The 20,409-nt window shown below is 40.3% G+C and overlaps 1 protein-coding gene across 7 annotated transcripts in view; it reads right to left on the reverse strand.

Moving 5' to 3' along the window:
* Nucleotides 1-20,409, reverse strand: part of ADGRB3 (adhesion G protein-coupled receptor B3) — a 466,080-nt gene that overhangs the window by 229,171 nt on the left and 216,500 nt on the right. For all 7 annotated transcript variants that reach the window (XM_054196749.1, XM_054196748.1, XM_054196745.1 and 4 more), the window contains one exon: nt 5,083-5,277. In XM_054196749.1, coding sequence (XP_054052724.1) covers nt 5,083-5,277 — 195 coding nt within the window. The remainder of the gene's footprint in view (nt 1-5,082; nt 5,278-20,409) is intronic.

A 20,409-nucleotide genomic window follows, 5' to 3' on the forward strand; every position in this document is an offset into this window, starting at 1 on the left:
AGCAAAATAAAGCATACTGAAAAGAGTTACTTTGGCAAACCATAATTGTGTAAATGCAACTTCAGCTAGGAAAAATGTACAGCTTTATTGGTCCCCCAAGTGAAATAAGCTATACTGGCCAAAGCAGTTTCATGGCATTATAACCACATCTACTCTAGGACATTATGATTTTGGCAAAGAGTTCTACTAGGTAGATTCAGCCATAGGGGGATTTTGCCTGAGGAAAACGCTTTTCAAAGCATAATGGTTTTGCACTTTTCCAGTGTAATACCATGGAGATGCAGTGGACAGAAATTTTAGCTAACTTTAACTTGCCATGGTGCCAGCAGCAGCCTAGCTGCAGCAGCACGGAGCTCAGTGTGGGATAAATTACCATACTAACGGGCTGGTTCAAAGCTAGTTTTCCACTACATTGCAGCCAGCGATTCCCCTGCAGAAAAAGTCTGAGCCTTAATTGCAGAAGTATCCATGCCCGTGTAATGAGATCTATCTAAGAGTAGTTTAGATTGCCTGAAAAACACTCAGGAGGTAAAAATGTTTCTTGCAGATGATAAATTACATGATTTTTATAATACTGTTTTGTGTTCATTAAATGTTATGTTTATTTAGTTACATGACAGCATTAAGCATTAAAATAACCAATATTTAATAGAAATATATGTGAAAAAGCTTATAAATAATCCTAGACTCAGGCAAAAACAAAAGATGAGCAATAACTGATTTAATATATACTTTGTACCTGCCAATAAGCCATAAATGATGTATATGAACATAGTGACAAGAATATCTTGCTTGTTGAGATCTTTTTTTTCTCTGTTTCTATCCCTGGTTGATGTCATATTTGTGGTGGCAGCGGAGGCTGAGATGTATGAAGATTTTTCAGCCACCAATACTGTTGCTTTGTGAAGATGAGATGATTAAATGGCTTTGCTGCTTCAGTAATGAATAGATATGAGGTTCACTCCAAAAATGTGACAGGAGAACAGGGGTTAAAAAGTCTTTCACCTACTTTCACTATTCTCTTGCTCACTGCATTAATGCTGCAAGAAAAAACATTGCCCTTTAGTAAAATGACTGACAGGTATGAAGGCTAAATTTTAGAAGCATTATGGATGTGATCTGATGGTATTACTGCAGTAAACACTGGACTTCCTTGTAGAATCAATCTCCTTCCTTTCATGGCAGGGCTTACGTATTGCTGAACTGGCCACTATAGAAAATGTTGTGACAGCCAGAGCCAAATTTTGAAGTCCTTTATTTTTGCCCAGGCTTTTCTGAGGATAATGCCAGTTACAGTCAGGAATGGACAATTATGTTTTCCTAATTTAATTTCCTTCCTTTCACTCTTTTTATTCTGTAGTACAATGGCTGCAGTTCTCTGTTTCGGTCCAAGTTCTTTGACCCTCTCTGCAGGAATAAAGCTGTCATAAATCCTTTTATACAGCTAGAGAAGAATTCCTCCCGAGCAGGAATTAATGGATAGCCTTAAGTCACCTCCACTTTTGGACTTCAGCATAGGGAGTGTGTGTGTGGGAGGGGGAAGGTGGGGCAGAAAAAGCATTGGGCAATCCTTTTAATCCCTGACTGACAGCAATGGTCCCTGTGGCTAATACAAATGGGATTATACTGCTCTGACTTCTTTGGGGAGAAACCTTGTTTCCTGTTGGTTGCTGGATCAGGGGATTGTACAACTCACCTTGCCATCCTGTCCTGAAAGGTAGTTCCTTTCCTGCCATCCTGTCCTTAGAAAGTAGTTAAAGCACTCAGACCAGTTTTGGAAAGTGACATGAAATGTTGCTTACATTATGCTTATTTAAAATTTTAATTATATTCCAGGTAGCATCCTTCTACCACAGGTAATAGCACAGTGTTCATCTCATAGCCTCAGTGTATTTTAAAGTAATTCCCATATTAAGAGGAAGATCTTGCTTGTAGAATAATTACATGACTCTTGCTTTCTGCTCTTTCAGTCACTGATGCAGGATACCTTCCATATTGTTTAACTGCCTCATACATAGTTATTTTTCTTCCTGACACTATATATGCAATGTATACATAAATATGTTTGCAAAAAAGGTTAAAATATGCAAAAAAACCCCTAGTCGTACAATAATAAACTGGCACTAAATATGCATGCTTTAGAAGTTTTGTTTTGCTCTTGGTATCTGCCTGCCTAAACAAGCGTCATTTTCTATGCAGCATAACAGGTAGTGGCATCTTCGTTTTCAGTAATTAGCCTGAAATTTTCAAATTTGATCTCACTTTTCTATTAATTCTTTTTGTTATGGAGTCTTTGAATCATGTGCTTTGTACTATTCCTGAATAGTAATACTGGATATAAGCCACAGATTGTAGACAGTAGAGGAACTATCCAGATAGATGGAAGGTATAAGAAACAAATATACTCCGACATATACACTCTTCCTTTCTCAGTTTCAATGGAGCTGGAAGTGTTGACTTTGTATGGATTATGTATTTAAAAATACTATTACCCATAATTCATATTCTACTTTTCTGACATCATGTGAAATGATAAATTATGACTTTCTGGGATTTTAAAGTTCACTCATGCTTTCCTGAGAATTCCTTTAAAACAAAACCCCAACACCTAAGGAATTCTACTCTTTTATCTAGTGCAAAAACCAGAATGGAATTAGAACAGCACACAGAGGTTCCTCAGAAAGAAGAATATGGGTAGGAAGGCTCTACAGAGGGACCTGGACAGGCTGTATCGATGGGCCAAGGCCAACGGTATGAGGTTTAATAAGGCCAAGCGCCGGGTCCTGCATTTTGGTCACAACAACCCCAAGCAACGCTACAGGCTTGGGGAACAGTGGCTGGAAAGCTGCCCGGCAGAAAAGGACCTGGAGGTGCTGGTGGACGGCCAGCTTAACATGAGCCAGCAGTGTGCCCAGGTGGCCAAGAAGGCCAACAGCATCCTGGCTTGTATCAGGAATAGCGTGGCCAGCAGGAGCAGGGAAGCGATCGTGCCTCTGTACTCGGCACTGGTGAGGCCTCACCTCGAGTGCTGTGTTCAGTTCTGGGCCCCTCTGTACAAGAGGGACATTGAAGCACTGGAGCATGTCCAGAGGAGAGCTACCAGGCTGGAGGGGTCTGGAGACCAGGTCATAGGAGGAGAGGCTGAGGGAGCTGGGCATGTTTAGCTTGGAGAAGAGGAGGCTGAGGGGAGACCTCATTGCCCTCTACAACTACCTGAAAGGAGGTTGGAGAGAGGTGGGTGTTGGCCTCTTCTCCCAGGTGAATAAGGACAGGACCAGAGGAAATGGCCTGAAGTTGCAGCAGGGGAGGTTTAGATTAGATATTAGGAAGAATTACTTTACTGAAAGAGTGGTCAGGCACTGGAACAGCCTGCCCAGGGAGGTGGTTGAGTCACCATCCCTAGAGGTGTTTAAGAAGCATCTAGATGTGGCACTTCAGGGCATGCTCTAGTGGCAGAGATTGTAGGTTGTTTGGTTGGACTCGATGATCTCAAAGGTCCTTTCCAACCATGAAGATTCTATGATTCTATGATTTTTTGCAAATTACTTTCATTTTCACCTTTTTGTCACTTTGATGACGGGTTAGAAAGTATGGAAGTATGTCATAGTGAAAATAAAAATTAAATACAATCCTCCGAAGTATGGTAGGATATGACATTTGTTTACATATGGGAAAATCCCAGTTTCTTAAAAATCGACAGTAAAATTTAAAGTGATGTTACTGAGCCAGGGTTTCATTTTATATCATCATAAGACAGCAACAGGAACATTGCTTAATATATCCCCTGTGCAAAATATATGCTTCTTTCTGACTTCACATATTTTCCTGAACACTATGCATTGTTTTTTGGATTTTACCTTAGCTTGTAATTTGTTAAACTATTTTTTTTTTTTTAAGTTTCAGTGCCTCTTTTTTAGAGAGTTTTAAGAGTTCTTGGCATTTAGGCTTCTAAATCCTGAAATACAGCTATTTCTTTGGTTTGAGAAATCTTTCGTTATTTCCTTCAAAATATGGTTTACCAATTTTTGCCTTTTCTCATTTCTTCACTTCAAAATGATTAATCAAAATTATTAAAATAGTACTAATCATTTTGCCAACTTCTGACAGAATACTATTACGTATTTTGGAAACAGCTCTACATTGCTGAAAGGAACAGAACATTTGGCACTGTCATTAGTGGGAAAAGAATCAAAAAAACTCAACTCTGGAAAAATTGTCTTTTCCAAGACACCTCCATTTATCTGCATGCAGATATTCCAAAGTGTATTTATCATCTATGCTTATCTTTATACAAACAAATACATACACATGACACACAATAACTTCATTATTAATTTATGAATGATCATGAAACTCTCTTTTTCATAAAAAATATATACATCTACCTTCTTAGTATTCTTTTTCAGTATGTCTACAGTCTTTGAGAAGTGTCTAAAATTCTCAAATATAGATGAAACCAATATTCTGATTTGGAAGTCTTGTGAAATATTTATTTTAATAAACATAACACAATGAGTTGTGCAGCCTATTATGTAGGAATAATTATAGTGATTTTATCCCTGGTATTATTTTAATTGGCCTCTTGCACAAGAAGAGTTAATCTAACCTGGGAAATAGAAAATTCATATCAAATGTACTATCCATCAGTCCTGTGCAATTTTAATGAGCTTTGTTTATTTGGACTGAAGAAGCAATGACAGAACTACACAAGTAAACACTGTGGATAGATTTTTGAACTGAAATGAACTAGAACAAACAACACCAGTGAATTGGCTACTGCAAAAAAAAAAAAATGCCAACACATCCCTATCAATCAAACGAAACCTTGAAAGAGAAAGATACTGAAAATTTTACAAAGAAAGGATTTTACATTTTTCACTTGCTGCGTTGCTTTGGATAGTTGTCTCATTAAATTTAGCTGAGTCTTTTCCTATTTTACACTTGTATCTTAGTTTTATGTGAACAATGTTTATGCCTATCATTCAGAAGATTTAGTTTCTTCAGTGGGTAAAATAGGAGACAGGCAGTATACTGACATAAACTCCATCAACTGAAACACTACCCTTACAATGTTTCACTTACCTGCACACCATCAGATGCAGGTATGTAACTCGCTCTTTTAAATGTGTCTGTAACATTTCTGAGAATTTCCACAGAAATAAGAAGGTCCCCTGCATAAAAGTTTTTCCTCTGAGTTAAATCCAATAGCGTCTTGGTTACTTGGGACATGCCATCACCAGCCAACATCCTCTGTCCCTTGGCAAGGTGCTCTTTAATCTGTACCAGAAGAACAAAATGAGCATCAGAACCTACTTTACTGAGAAAAAGGTATGATAAATTCTAAACACAGCCAGAAATATTAAATATTGAAACTATTATAGTATTAAATATTAAAGCCATTATAAAAAGGTCATCCTGTTAAAGAGAAGACAAAATAGTACACTATGATGACAGAATTATGATGTTTATCAGAGAATCATGGATTTTATACTGAAAGATTCTGAAGTTGTCATGTTTCACCCATTTGCTTCTCTTTAGACACCAATAATTTCTCAACATCCATGTTCTCAAAGGATCTTCATGGTCTGGACTGCATCTACTGCCATGATGTAGCAGGGAACTTGTCTTCCTCAGAGGAACAGCTGTACAACCACTGTTGCCACTCGTTAAAAAACCAAGAGCTCTAAAAGGATTAAATGCCAAGGCAGTCCTTGTTATAATGTAGTTTACTATAGGCAAGTATACCCTTCATCTCTGCCAGCCCAGCTTGGCTAGTCAATACAAGAGTGATGGTTTAGGTGGAAGCCGATTATGGTGCTCTGCTCTGCAGTACTAACAATACAAAGGTGCTAACTTTGAACAATCCTGTTTGTTTTTTTAAGAAATGCAAAATAAATTATTAATTTCTCCTACGTATCAGCCAAGAGAGCATACTTTAGTGGTAGCACTTCCAGTAGATCCATATAGGGCAATTGATAAAGGTAATCCAAAACATATATTCTGGTAGAAGAATTGTCCTGATAAGAAGCTAAATTTGTGGATCTGATTGATTAATTCTCAAAGCTGACTCAGCATCCCAGGAAGATGCATAGTGTATCACAAAGGTGTCACAAGGCCAGCCAACACTAAAAAAGAGTGCAAGGTTTAAACAACCTTTTTTTAAAATATGCATATGAATTTATGTATACAAATATAAGTTCTTCCAAATTGAAGCTAAATTAAAGAAAAGATAAATGACCTGAGACAGACCTTACTCTAAGCAGTAGGGCTGAAGAGAAAATTCTATGCAACTGGCAACCAAAATGCTGACCCTATCTCTGTAAATGTACCTTCAATTGCTTTCTAACTTGGCCTTATTACTGACAAAGGGAAGGATGACTAATGTAACATAATTTGGTGGTGAAGTAGAAGGAAGAGTGTAAATATACCCTTTGTCATTTCCAGACCTCCCCAGCCACTTTGTTCGGATATGTGGCACTTCATTAAAAATAAATAAATTAAAAAAAAGGATAGAATATGTAGTAAAAATAGAACAGTGATTACAAGGTTCAAAATCACTTTCATGACAGCAATTTAAAAAATGCAATCATCCTCTGACATACATGATCTAAATACCTTTTTTTCATGCTGTTGGATCATATTTTGGTTACATTCTCAACCTGTCTTGAGATAAACTAGATATATGTAACGCAGCTGGGGCTGGGTAATGTGGCTGCTTCAAGTTACATCTATGGCCTTAAGTCATCTTCATAGCAGCTGGGGATTGTTAGGGACCCCAACAGGCTTGCCCAATCCCTAGAAATACTTAAGGCTTGGCAGAACTCCTGCCCACTGCTGCATGGGACAGGGAATGAATCTACTCTATACCATGAGTACAGAAGTACAAGCACAATTGTACAAATATTTTCAACACAAATTTCAGTGAGGAGAACTGAGGCAGTTAATTGATTTTAACAAATATTTCATCAGAAACACCTGTCTCAGCCCTCAGAATACTGTAATAAATAATTAGGCAAGAAGCTTGCTTGCAAAAAATCCTTTTGTGCAGTTTCTATTCACTTTAGAAAAAGGTTTTGAAAGTAATCTTGTATGAAAATAATAGTGGAGAAAACGGTGTGAAAATGGAAGAAAATTCATTTGAGTAAATTCAGGGATCTGGTATTGTATACATAACATTATGAACTACTTTCTTGGGAACAAGGAAAAGCAAACAAAAACTTGATTTGTGTTTTTTCCTGTGAAATGTTGCCATTCGCCTCACCTGCTCACACACTGTTTCTGGATAGCAAATTAAAAGAGCATCAGCTTGCACAGTAACACGGAATAGTAGAACTTTTGCTGGAACTCGTCCAGCTGTTCATTGACCCCAGAGTGTATTTCCAGATTTTGAGGATTAATAATGTTCAGTGTGTCTTTAATCAAGCCAAAAGACATACAACATAAAAGACAGTTCACAAAGCTGAACTCCCAAATCTAACACGTGCCTCAGGATGTACTGTGGGAAAGGCACCACACAACTTGAAGGCAGAGCTTAAGAGAGAAAAAGAGGTTCTCTTAATTCCAGCAACAACAGCAAAATGATCAGTCCTCATAAAAACTCTACCACGCTTTTATGCTTCTATAAAACACTGGTAGGAAAGCTGCTGAACTATTTAGCAATTTTATGTTGGATTATTTTGTTTCCTTTTGCTCCATCTGTATGTTCATTCCTCCATTTGTTTTTCCATGCTCTTGCTAGACTTTAAAATCACATTTTAAAGATGGCAGGGGCCAATTTGATGTTGGTTTTGGACCATGCATAGCACACAGAAATCTTGGTCTCAGCTGCTTTTGGAATGAAATAATAAATTAAAATGATCCCAGTTTTGACTGGTTCTTAGGCTTTTGAGCAAGTAAAGCTCTGTTTTCAGGGAAAAAAATTACAGATCTCTAGCAGCAGAAGTGGGAGCTGTAGTATACCCTATAGTGCTTTCAGCAAGACATTTTGATTGCTTTTGGACATACTGATAAAAAAGGTCTAGCAAGTGCCCACAATACCACAGGACTAAATTATTACACCTACTTCACAAGTAGCCAGAGTTGTGGTGCAGGTGGTTTAAAGTACCTCAGGATTATTGGCTCTTAAAATTACAGCTCAATTTGGAACTGTTTTTTTAAAAAAATGACATATCCATATAGCTCAGCTTCCCAGCACAAGTACCGTTTCTCCCTTGGGCCAGACCATTCGTACACAGCTTGGTAGGCACCTTTTCTTCACCCTCTCAAGCTCCGACCCAGAAGTACCTTTCCCTCATCCTTAGCTACCCCTCCAGGTCCACACTGCCTTGAGTTAGAGTAAGGGTAAGAAGTAAGAGAGGGTAAGAATTAGTAGCCTTTTTATTATCAGTTTATTAGATAATGTATTTTCTTGAAAGATAGCCTACAGCTCCTAAGCACAACATTAAAATCACAGGCCATGCACTCAGTTGATATAAACTGGTGATACTATCAAAGCCAATGAACATGTCCAGATTAGTACGAGTTGAAGATAGTGGACTACTTGCATAGCTACCACAAGAATCTTTCTGCGTGAAAATACAGAATATTTTCAACACTAGTTAGTATAATGTCTTTCTCACCATACTGCTTATTTTCTATGCTATGGTCACTGTGATATTATGCACTGTCCAAGAATGCTATTTTGGCCACCACTCTAGGTCCTTGTAGTTCTCTGTGAAGGTCATTTTTTAGTGGTCTTACAGGCAGGCTTATTAAAAATAAAGTTTATGAGCCGAGAGATAGTGAAATGAAGCAGCTGTTAAAGTGATACTTCAGTTGTCAGCCCAACCTCTAGCCGCCTGCACTATATGGCTGCATACTTGAAAAATTACTGAAATGTTTAACTGGACTTTGACTCAGGGTCCAACTGTCTTTGTCCCTCGATTTATCAGAAAGTATGATATAATAAAAATGCCTCTTTACAAAGTCAGAGCTCCTAGGCCTTTGGCATTGGAGTACAAATTTATTACTGCATAATAATTATTGCAAACTTAGCAGCTAGACATGGTTTAAAAGGGCAGAAAACAATGAACCCTCAAGAAACCTATAAAAGATTGAAAAGAATGATTAATTTGAAGAGTAACTACACCATCATCCTTTTTTCATTATTTTTTAGGATGATGTTGGATTCATGGCTAGGTATTACTAATGATGCCATTAATTCATTTTATGGTAGTGGGGACTATAAGAATCCGAATTAAGAAGCCTTTGATAGAAGCGAGGAAAGATAGTTTGAAATAAAAATATGTCCTGAAATTGCTCATAATCTGCAAATCACTTTGCTTTGCACCTCCACAACCCAACACCGATATTTTGTAAAATATTTTTCATAATGCTCTGAAGATGCAGAACAGGAAGGAATATTCACATCGCGTACAATAGCCACTTGATTTACACAACTGAACTAGAAACCTAAAAGATCTTGAGCGTGTTGGTTCTTCTAAAGAACAATCCAGAGCACCTGAAATCTTATCTTGAATCACAGACTTATAGAACCATAGGGTTGGAAGGGACCTCTGGAGATCCTCTAGTCCAACCCCCCTGTCAGAGCAGGGTCACCTAGACCAGGTTGCACAGGAACGCGTCCAGGCGGGTTTTGAATGTCACCAGAGTTGGAGACTCCACCACCTCTCTGGGCGGCCTGTTCCAGGGCTCTGCCACCCTCAAAGGAAAGAAGTTCCTCCTCACGTTTAAGTGGAACTTCCTATGCTCAAGTTTGTGCCCATTACCTCTTGTCCTGTCCCCGGGCACCACTGAAAAGAGCCTGGCCCCATCCTCCTGACACCCACCCTTTAAGTATTTATAAGTGTTGATAAGCTGCCCCCTCACTCTTCTTTTTTCCAGACTGAAGAGACCCAAATCCCTCAGTCTTTCTTCATAAGAGAGGTGTTCCAGTCCTCTAATCATCTTGGTAGCCCTTTGCTGCACCCTCTCCAGCAGTTCCCTGTCCTTCTTGATCAGGGGAGCCCAGAACTGGACACAGTACTCCAGGTGCGGCCTCACCAGTGCAGAGTAGAGGGGGAGGATGACCTCCCTCGACCTGCTTGGCACACTCTTCTTGATGCACCCCAGGATGCCATTGGCCTTCTTGGCCATGAGGGCACATTGCTGGCTCATGGTCATCCTGTTGTCCACCAGGACTCCCAGGCCTTTTTCAGCTGAGCTGCTCTCCAGCAGGTCATCCCCCAACCTGTACTGGTGCACGGGGTTATTCCTCCCCAGGTGCAGCACCCTACACTTGCCCTTGTTGAATTTCACAAGGTTCCTCTCTGCCCAAATTTCTAACCTGTCCAGGTCTCTCTGTATGTCGGCACAGCCTTCTGGTGTGTCAGCCATCCCCCCTAGCTCTATCCCCTCATACAGGTCATTGATGAATATATTGAAAAGGACTGGACCCTGTACTGACCCCTGGGGAACACCACTCGTCACTGACCTCCAACTAGACTCTGTGCCCCTAATCACAACCCTCTGACCTCTGTCTTTCAACCAGTTATCTATCCACCTTACTGTCCGTTCATCTAACCCATTCTTCCTAAGCTTCCCTATGAGGATGCCATCATGGCCAGTCATGCCATCACGGCCAGTCATGCCATCACAGAAGGCTATCAGATTAGTCAGACATGATTTCCCGTTGGTGAATCCATGTTGAGTACTTCTGATTGATAGCTTTCCCTCCACATGCCTTGAGATGATGACCAGAACGAGCTGCTCCATCGTCTTTCCAGGGATGGAGGTGAGGCTGACTGGCCTGTAGTTCCCCGGCTCCTCCTTCTTGCCTTTTTTGAAGACTGGAGTGACGTTGGCTTTCCTCCAGTCCTCAGGCACCTCGCCTGTTCTCCAGGACCTTTCAAAGATGATGGGGAGCGGCCCAGCAATGACTTTTGCCAGCTCCCTCAGCACTCTTGGGTGCATCCCATCGGGGCCCATGGACTTGTGAATATCTAATTGATCTAGTTGATCCCTCACTCGATCCTCCTCAACCCAGGGGAAGTCGTCTTCTTTCCCCGTTACTTTCCCCAAAGCCTGGGACTCCTGAGGGCTGGGCCGAGCAGTAAAGACCGAAGCAAAGAAGGCATTCAGTAACTCTGCCTTCTCCGCATCCTCCGTCACCATGGCTCCTGTCTCATTCAGCAGTGGGCCCACAACTTCTCTGGTCTTCCTTTTGGTTCCAATATACTTGTAGAAGCCCTTCCTGTTGAGCGTGACATCCCTAGCCAGGTTTAATTCCAAGGCGGCCTTGGCTTTCCTTGTTTCATCCCTGGATGCTCTGGCAGCATTCTTGTAATCCTCCCAAGGGGTCAGTCCATTCTTCCACTTATTGTAGACTTCCTTCTTCCATTTGAGCTACCTGACCTCTGTGGCTTCTAATCTTGAAGCTGGAATTGATAATACACCCTCAATAATTATTAATTAATGATTTTGCATTAAACCTACTTTTATAGTTACCAGCATTGAGGTCCAGAAAGGTCGGAATTAAAAGGTTGGAGACATTCAAGGCCAGGTTTGATGAGGCTCTGAGCAACCTGATCTAGATGTCTCTGCTTACTGCAGGGGGATTGGACTAGATGACCTTTAAAGGTCCCTTCCAACCCAACACATTCTATGATTCTAGGAAAATGCTGAAATCTGTGTGCTTTAAGTTAGACACATAAATTAAAAAGGCAGAAAATATATTTTTGGCAGCAGAAATATTCCCATGGGTATAATCCTGCACTGAACAGGACTCATGCATCATGCTGATGTTTAACATATAATGTGATGTCATTGTGAGAAAGGTCTTCCTTTTAGATTTGAGAAAAACTTCATTACAGGCTGTTTTTTCTGATTATTGTCAGACAGTCCTTTAACTACTTCATCAGAGAATCTAGAAGTTTCATTTACTTTCCCTTAATATAATTTATTTACAATTTACATTTACATTTGCAATTTATTTGTTTATTTTCAGTTTGTTTCGGTGTTCAAGAATATTATTTCATCCGTCTTTTAAAAGAAACAGAGTAGGATACAGCTATGCGTCTTCAGGTATGCATCTGAATATTTATCACCTAATGTCATATAAGAGTATTCTTCCTTTTCTATACATTCAACATTTCATGGAGGAGATTGCTAAAGCAATATAAAATAATTTTCCACTTTGTCATCAGTGAAATTAGTTAGTAGTCTCAATCTAGATCATGACAACATATTAATAAATAAGCAGTTCCTGCAGGGAGGAAGGAAATCATATATTCCCTTTGTCTATAATAGAAAAGGGAAAAAGTAATTGGTATACATTGTGTCAAGGAAGATTAAGGATACATATTATGGAAAACTTTTCAACTGTGAAGGAAATGATGTACCATAGTTTACCTGAAGAGACTATGCAGTCTTCCATATTGAAGGCCTTAATAAAAGTCAAGAAAAACAAAATGCTGGAATAATGCAAGTATAGCTGATTCTGATAGGATGGAAGTTTGGGCTGCATGATCTCATTAATTTCCTTTCAGTTCTATAATTCTGTAACAGGTCCCTACAAATATTCTGAAACCAAACAAATGCCTCCTATAATTTACCCCAACGAGAAACGTCAAAGTTTAAGGAGTGCCCTGGAAGTGAACTTTTACCTTCCTGCATTTATCCACTGTCACGGTGTGCAATCTGATGCACCGAGTTCCTGCAGATACTGTGCCTCATTTTACCTCTGTGCGCTCAGCTGAAATCACTGCAACCCTGTGCTTTAAGGAACTTATTCTAAATTTACATTGATGAAAAGAACAATGAGGATTGTTTCACTGTATACAAACAGTCATCCCACTGTAATATACTACTTCTTAGGCAAAATACTCCTCAAACCAGTGATTTGTTTTTAGAGAAAAGGAGACAGTTTAATCACACAGAATCCTGTGCTGTTCCAGACGTCCACTGAATCTCTGCACAGATGCCAGAGAAATTGTATGTGCTCTTCCATACGTGATGTAGTGTATTGGAGAACCTTTGAAAGAAATAATCTAGTATCTGTGGAAGTCTGGTTTTAGAAGAAGGATGCAAACAGTTCAGAGGGACGGTTGGTTCTTTCTATACCCTTTTTCTCTACTCTCTTTCACAAGAAGACTCTTATTATTTTGCTCAAGAGATTTTTTTTGTCACTTTAACCCATTCCATAATTCCTTTTTTTTATCATCATCAATATTCTCACTTATTCTAGTCCTTGAGATATAACCACCAAATAGATGACAGTGAAAGTCGTTATCAAGGTTCAGTATTTTGATTTCTGCATGGATTCAACAAAATATCTTAATAGATATTTTGAATAGGTAAGACTGCTCCTCAGTAGAGCAACAAATGGCTCTAGAGATGAGAAACTGATAATCATTAAGGAGATCACTTCTTTTGGGGTTGTTTTTTTTTCTCTCCTTATACTTATCACTGTGTTTGTTGACCAGGATTTCTATTATTCTTTTATTAAGTACTGCTATTAAATGCTCCAATTATCTGTGATTAAATCCTGCTCACGTTGGCATGCTGTGTGAGAGATCTTCTTGTTATAGTTGCTTCCTTTTTTAACTAGAGGGCATATCTTCATGATTTGTGTTATCTATGTATAATGCAACATGACAAGAGCAAGAGTTGAGAGGAAAAAGAGAATGACGACTCTGTGAGTGTTGTTTTCATTCTGTGGCAGACGTAACATTGCTCGAGGTAAAGATTCCTGGCTGAGGCTGGGGGTCACAAAGGGACATACTACAAATTAGTTCCCTTTCTTTTTTTATAGTATGTGGTCATCCTGCCAAGTATGTATCCCTAAAACATAAAGCTCTGATTAACTGTTTCAATTTATATGTTTATTTGATTTAATCAATTTCTATATTTATTTGATTTTATGTTTCTATACAGCCATTCCAATGACAATCACTTCTGTTGGCAGGACAAACCAGAATGGTTTCTTCAAGCAAATTTGCATGACTGGGGAGCCCTAATTTCTGCATGGGAGTACTGCATTAAGTAATAGGCAAGAGAAAAATCCTTTGTGCTACACATACTTAAAAAATTTGAGCTTAAACATGGTGGGGGAATGCAACGAATGAAGTTGTGGACAAAAAAGCAGGGGAATGACTGTAAGGGTAAGATGCTGTGACCGCTGCTTTGCAGCTAGCTGCCTAGCCAAGTATCTGCAGTCATTCTGCAGCTGTGTGAGAGTGAGGGCTCCTGCAGTTCTGGTAGATTTTAAGAGAAAAGTACATTAATTCTTTCTCTATTGAGTTCCTAAATGGCCTTCATCTCTTGTTTTCCCACTGGCCATACCCTAGTGGAGTTCACCTGTTGGCTGCAGTGTTGGTTGGTTTGGAATATCAATGTGATCAGGGAAAACTCAGCTGCTCACTGCTGCAGCAGACACAGCAGCAGCAGAAACCACAGGAGCACATTTCATTTAACACACAGATTACTCTTTGGTAAACCAGACATGGAAAAATGATTATAGATGCTGAGATGATAGTGGGACTTTTCTTTGAATTTAACAAGTGTGATTGGCTGGCTATTAAAAAGCAGATATTCAAAAGCAGAAAGAAAGAAAAGCAACTTATCCAGTTGAATTAAGTTGTGACGTGCTTACGCAGAATAGCAGGTAAATGTTTTCTGCCACTGTATAGCATCTCTAAGATTGGAGTGCATGTGTATGTTAGCAAGATCAAGCACTATAATTTCATGAATGGAGAAGGTACCACAGTAGCTTTAAATACATTTCATTCTCCTCATCCTAAGCTGTTCATTTCTGGTGCCTATTGTAACAGAGACAGTTATGAAAAAAGGAGCCATTCACTTGGGATGGAGCGGTTGGTTTCTAGCCTACATATTTCATATGAGTGGCTGAAGTATTGGGTTATTTCCTCTCTTTGACAAAGTGCATATTTATTTACAGAGAACAAAGCAGATCTCTTAGGAGACTTAGAAAGCCATACTAACTTTATAACATGGTGTTAAAAGCACTCAAAAAACCAACATGTCACTTGTGCTATGGATTTGGCAGGGCAGAGAAGGCAGAGCTTTCTCATAACCAAATGAGTGCCACCACCATCAAGCAAACAGAAATAGTGAACTCATTAGCTTTTTTCCAAAGTTTTAATCTTCTCCCAGGCAGAATAAGAAAATGTTAGTGAGGCAGGTGAGAACTGTTGCCTGCCACAATCTCTTCATCAGTTGTTTTCTGATGAGAGAAAACAGTTTGCCATCCTCCTGTCCAGATACGGAGGTGACAAAACAGACCTGACTCCTGCAGATTCTGGGCTTACAAGGGAGGCAAGGCAAGGAAAGCAGATCATTTACTGACATAACTCCCCTGCGTATCAAAAGCTGTGAAGGTGAAGAGCTGGCATATACCAGTGTAAGGATAGAACCAAGAAGAAGAAAAATGTTGTTATAGAGGCCTGTACATTCAAATCTACAAAACTAAGCCTGGCTGCTTTGCTCTGCAGCTATATAAAAAGAAACGAAGCACTAAACTAGCAAAAAAGGAGCAGTAAAATTTTTAGGAGGAAGCCTTTAATTCCCCAGAGTACAGAAGTCATTTCACTGAGGAGGACATGGACAGGCTGATACGCTGCCCTTGTAATATAATTTGGAAAAACAAAATCGTCTCTAATGAGCTGCAGCTGAGCAAATTGTTATTCACCTCAGAGTTCTTTTTATCAAATTATATTTTAGCCAAGCACTTGCAAAATTGTGAATAACACTGCTGTAGAAAAAAAGGAAACAAAATTACAGTATGAACTGGAAGCAGCAGAAATGCATTTTTATGGCTATATTATCAGTTTGATATGAAAAGATTCACCTGCGTAAGTTCCCATACTCCTTTGTAAGTGCTAATATCTTGACACCAGTGTGATATTTCATATGCAGATTTTTCCTTCCTAACTCTGAAGAGTTAAGAGCTTTTTTGGTTTTCCAACTTCCCCTTTCTAATAGAAAAGCAGCCCAGTTTTCACAAATGCATGTTTGATTTAGGTGTTATATCACCCAAATTGGCACAAATTAGTACCTTATTTTTATCGAAGCGACTAAATGCAGAATTTCATCATCCAGGTGCTACATAGGTTTAGAAAATGAGCTGTATTAGTACAGTTTTTCTGATAATACTGGAGATGACCTTCAGAAACAAAGTGTCTTGATGACAGGCTTTAGTCTTCTTCATTATCTATGAGCATAGCACAAATCTCTTCCAAACTAGAGTGTCCAAAAGCTGTTTAGAGGAAGTCTCACTTTAGGCAAAAGGGCTATTCCAGTGTGTGGTGAGTCAGTGATATATTACCTATATTTTTTTACAGTTACCTCACAAAATTATCTTTTTTTCTGATTCAATAAATCCTACCCGCATCCATCCCGTTTGGGCAACAAATGGGATGAGCTGGAAGCCATTGTGCAGCAGGACAACTATGATGTAGTCGCCATCACAGAAACGTGGTGGGATGACTGTCATGACTGGAATGCTGTGATGAATGGCTATAAGCTCTTCAGAAGGGATAGGCAAGGAAGGAGAGGCGGGTGAGTGGCTCTGTACATTAGGGAGTGTTTTGATTGTATAGAGCTAGATTCCAGTGATGATAAAGTCGAGTGTTTATGGGTAAGGATGAAGGGGAAGGCAAATCAGGGAGATCTTGTGCTGGGAGTATGCTATAGACACTCAACCAGGATGAGGAGACAGATGAAGTATTCTATAAGCGTCTGGCTGAAGTCTCGCAATTGCCAGCCCTTGTTCTGGTTGGGGACTTCAACCTGCTGGGTATCTGCTGGAAATATAACACAGCAGAGAGCAGGCAGGGTAGGAGGTTCCTCGAGTGCCTGGAAGATAACTTCCTGACACAACTGGTAGGGGAGCCGACCAGGGGAAGCGCCTCGCTAGACCTACTGTTCACAAACAGAGAAGGACTAGTGGGAGATGTGGTGGCTGGAAGCTGTCTTGGGTTTAGTGATCGTGAAATGGTCAAGTTTTCAATTTGTAGCGATGTAAGGAGGGGGGTCAGCAAAAACTCCACCTTGGCCTTCCGGAGGGCAGACTTTAGCCTGTTCAGAACACCAGTTGAGACAGTCCCTTGGGAGACAGTCCTGAAGGGCAAAGGGGTCCAGGAAGGCTGGACGCTCTTCAAGAAGGAAATCTTAAAGGCCCAGGAGCAGGCTGTCCCCAAGTGTCGCAAGTTTAAAGGGTGGGGAAAATGGCCAGTCTGGATGAACAAGGAACTTCTGATGGGATTTAGGAATAAAAGGAGGGTTTACCACCTTTGGAAGAAGGGACAGGCAACTCAGGAGGAGTACAGAGATCTCGTTAGGTTATAAAGAGAGAAAATTAGGAAGGCAAAAGCCCAGATGGAGCTCAACTTGGCCACTATCATTAAGGACAACAAAAAAAGTTTTTATAAATACATCAACAAAAAGAGACTAAGGGAGAATCTCCATCCCTTACTGGATGCTGGGGGGAAAGTTGCAACCAAGGACGAGGAGAAGGCTGAGATACTTAATGCCTTCTTTGCCTCCATCTTCAATAGTCAGACCAGCTATCCCCAGGGTGTTCAGCCTCCTGAGCTGGAAGATAAGGATGGAGAGCAGAACAACCCACCCATAATCCAGGAGGAAGTAGTCAATGATCTGCTTCTGCACCTAGACGCACATAAGTCTATGGGGCCGGATGGGATTCACCCAAGAGTACTCAGGGAGCTGGCGGGAGAGCTCACCAAGCCTCTCTCCATCATTTATCAACAATTCTGGTCAACAGGGCAGGTATCAGATGACTGGAGGGTGGCTAGCGTGACGCCCATCTACAAGAAGGGTCGGAAGGAGGATCCGGGGAACTACAGGCCTGTCAGCCTGACCTCAATACCAGGAAAGATCATGGAGAGGATCATCTTGAGTGAGTTCTCATGGCAAGTGCAGGGCAGCCAAGGGATCAGGGCCAGCCAGCATGGGTTTAGGAAAGGGAGGTCCTGCTTAACCAACCTGATCTCTTTCTATGACCACGTGACCTGCCTTCTGGATGTGGGGAAGGCTGTGGAAGTTGTCTGTCTGGACTTTGGTAAGGCCTTTGACACCGTCCCCCACAGCATTCTCCTGGAGAAGCTGGAGAATTGTGGCATAGACAAGTGTACTCTTCGCTGGGTTAAAAACTGGCTGGGTGGCCGTGCCCAGAGAGTTGTGATTAATGGGGTGAAATCCTCTTGTGACTGGTCACCAGTGGTGTCCCTCAGGGCTCAGTTTTGCGGCCGGTTTTGTTTAATATCTTTATCAATGATCTGGATGAGGGGATTGAGTGCACCCTCAGTAAGTTTGCAGACGACACCAGACTAGGTGGGAGTGTTGATCTGCTTGAGGGTAGGAAGGCTCTACAGAGGTACCTTGACAGGCTGGATTGACAGGCCAAGGCCAACGGTATGAGGCTTAATAAGGACAAGTGCCGGGTCCTGCATTTTGGTCACAACAACCCCAAGCAACGCTACAGGCTTGGGGAACAGTGGCTGGAAAGCTGCCCAGCAGAAAAGGACCTGGGGGTGCTGGTGGACGGCCAGCTTAACATGAGCCAGCAGTGTGCCCAGGTGGCCAAGAAGGCCAACAGCATTCTGGCTTGTATCAGGAATAGCGTGGCCAGCAGGAGCAGGGAAGTGATCGTGCCTCTGTACTTGGCACTGGTGAGGCCTCACCTCGAGTGCTGTGTTCAGTTCTGGGCCCCTCTGTACAACAGGGACATGGAAGTGCTGGAGCGTGTCCAGCGGAGAGCTACCAGGCTGGTGAGGGGTCTGGAGATCAAGTTATATGAGGAGAGGCTGAGGGAATTGGGCATTTAGGTTTAGATTAGACATTAGGAAGAATTACTTTACTGAAAGAGTGGTCAGGCACTGGAACAGCCTGCCCAGGGAGGTGGCTGAGTCACCATCCTTAGAGGTATTTAAGAAACGTCTAGATGTGGCACTTCAGGGCATGCTCTAGTGGCAGAGATCGTAGGGGTTTTTTTGTGTGTATATGGTTGGACTCGATGATCTCAAAGGTCCTTTCCAAACATGAAGATTCTATGATTCTATGATTCTACCACTTAGAATGCATGCATAACAGAGTAGAAAATAGAAATAGCCCTATATATTCAAGTTTTTTTCTCCATTTACAGAAAAATCAGTTTCTAATACTCTGTGGTAAGATCTTATTCATTAATTGTTTTCATTAAAAATGGTCATACATGCTTCAGATATTCATTTCATAAAGATCTCATGAGATATGAAAACTCGTTGCTTTTCTATACCAAACTGTTTTAATGTCATTTTCATTTTCTGCATTAGTTCTGATCCAAGCCTTTTGATTCTTGGCTGGTTTTTTATTTTTATTTTTTGGGTGACTGGGGGAGGGGGTGAGTGGTTTCTTTGTTTTGGTTTGGGGTTTTTGTGTGGTTTTGTTTGTTTTGGGTTCTTTTTCTAATTTAGGTGGCTATCATCCATAGAATGGATTAAGAATACATGAAGAAGTCTTTAGCTATGCCTCTCAGAATCAGTTGTTCATACAAAGGATGATGTAGGATATTCCTAATGCTGGGTCTTGATTCTTAGTGTATCTCGCTATCAATGAAATTTGATAGGTTTCAAGGGAGAATAAAAATGAAATTAACTCTTATTTGAGGCATTTCAGTGACTCTTTTTTTCTCAGATACCATCTGAGGTAGGCTTGTGGGCTTTTAATCACTGATTCTATTCTTGGTCCTGCAGTCACTCACATCCAATACAAATAGTTGCATTTCTTTTTCTCCAGAAAGATTTTACACTGTTTATCCAAATGAATGAAGTAAAAAAAAATAATCAAAGCATCAAAGCAGAGTATGAAATTTCTCCGCAGATCCAACCCATTTGAGGTGTGCTGGCTGAACATGAGAACTGAAAATTGAAAAAAAAAAAAAGTCTTCAAGAATGTATTCTCCATTGAATTACTTGTAACAGTGAAGACTAGATGTCTTCCTATGAGACATGTTTTCCTATGAGACATATTCTAATCCAAGGAGAGGTCATGCAGGAAGTCATGATAATTAATCATGATGGTCCCTTTATAGACTTAACATCTAGAAAGCAATAAAGACCAAACCAGAAGTTAGATATCGCCTTATATACTAAACAATTGTTGCAGCAAGAATAATTAATAACTTACTAACATACACTTGAAATCCTAGACATGAAATAAATGCAAAAGACTAAATTTGAAGTTTGACCTGTCTCAAAGTATCAATTACACAGCCCAGTTGACTTGATTGTGGCAGCCAAAATACATACATGCAGTATGTATTTTGCTTTAATTTCTTTGTTCCACAAGATACAGTTTGCAATCTCTCATGGTGATACTAAACTTAACTTTACAGTGTATTCAGTCAGCGGAGTT

This window comes from Rissa tridactyla, chromosome 3 (genome assembly GCF_028500815.1).
Source record: "Rissa tridactyla isolate bRisTri1 chromosome 3, bRisTri1.patW.cur.20221130, whole genome shotgun sequence".
NCBI classification, from domain to species: Eukaryota; Metazoa; Chordata; class Aves; order Charadriiformes; family Laridae; genus Rissa; species Rissa tridactyla.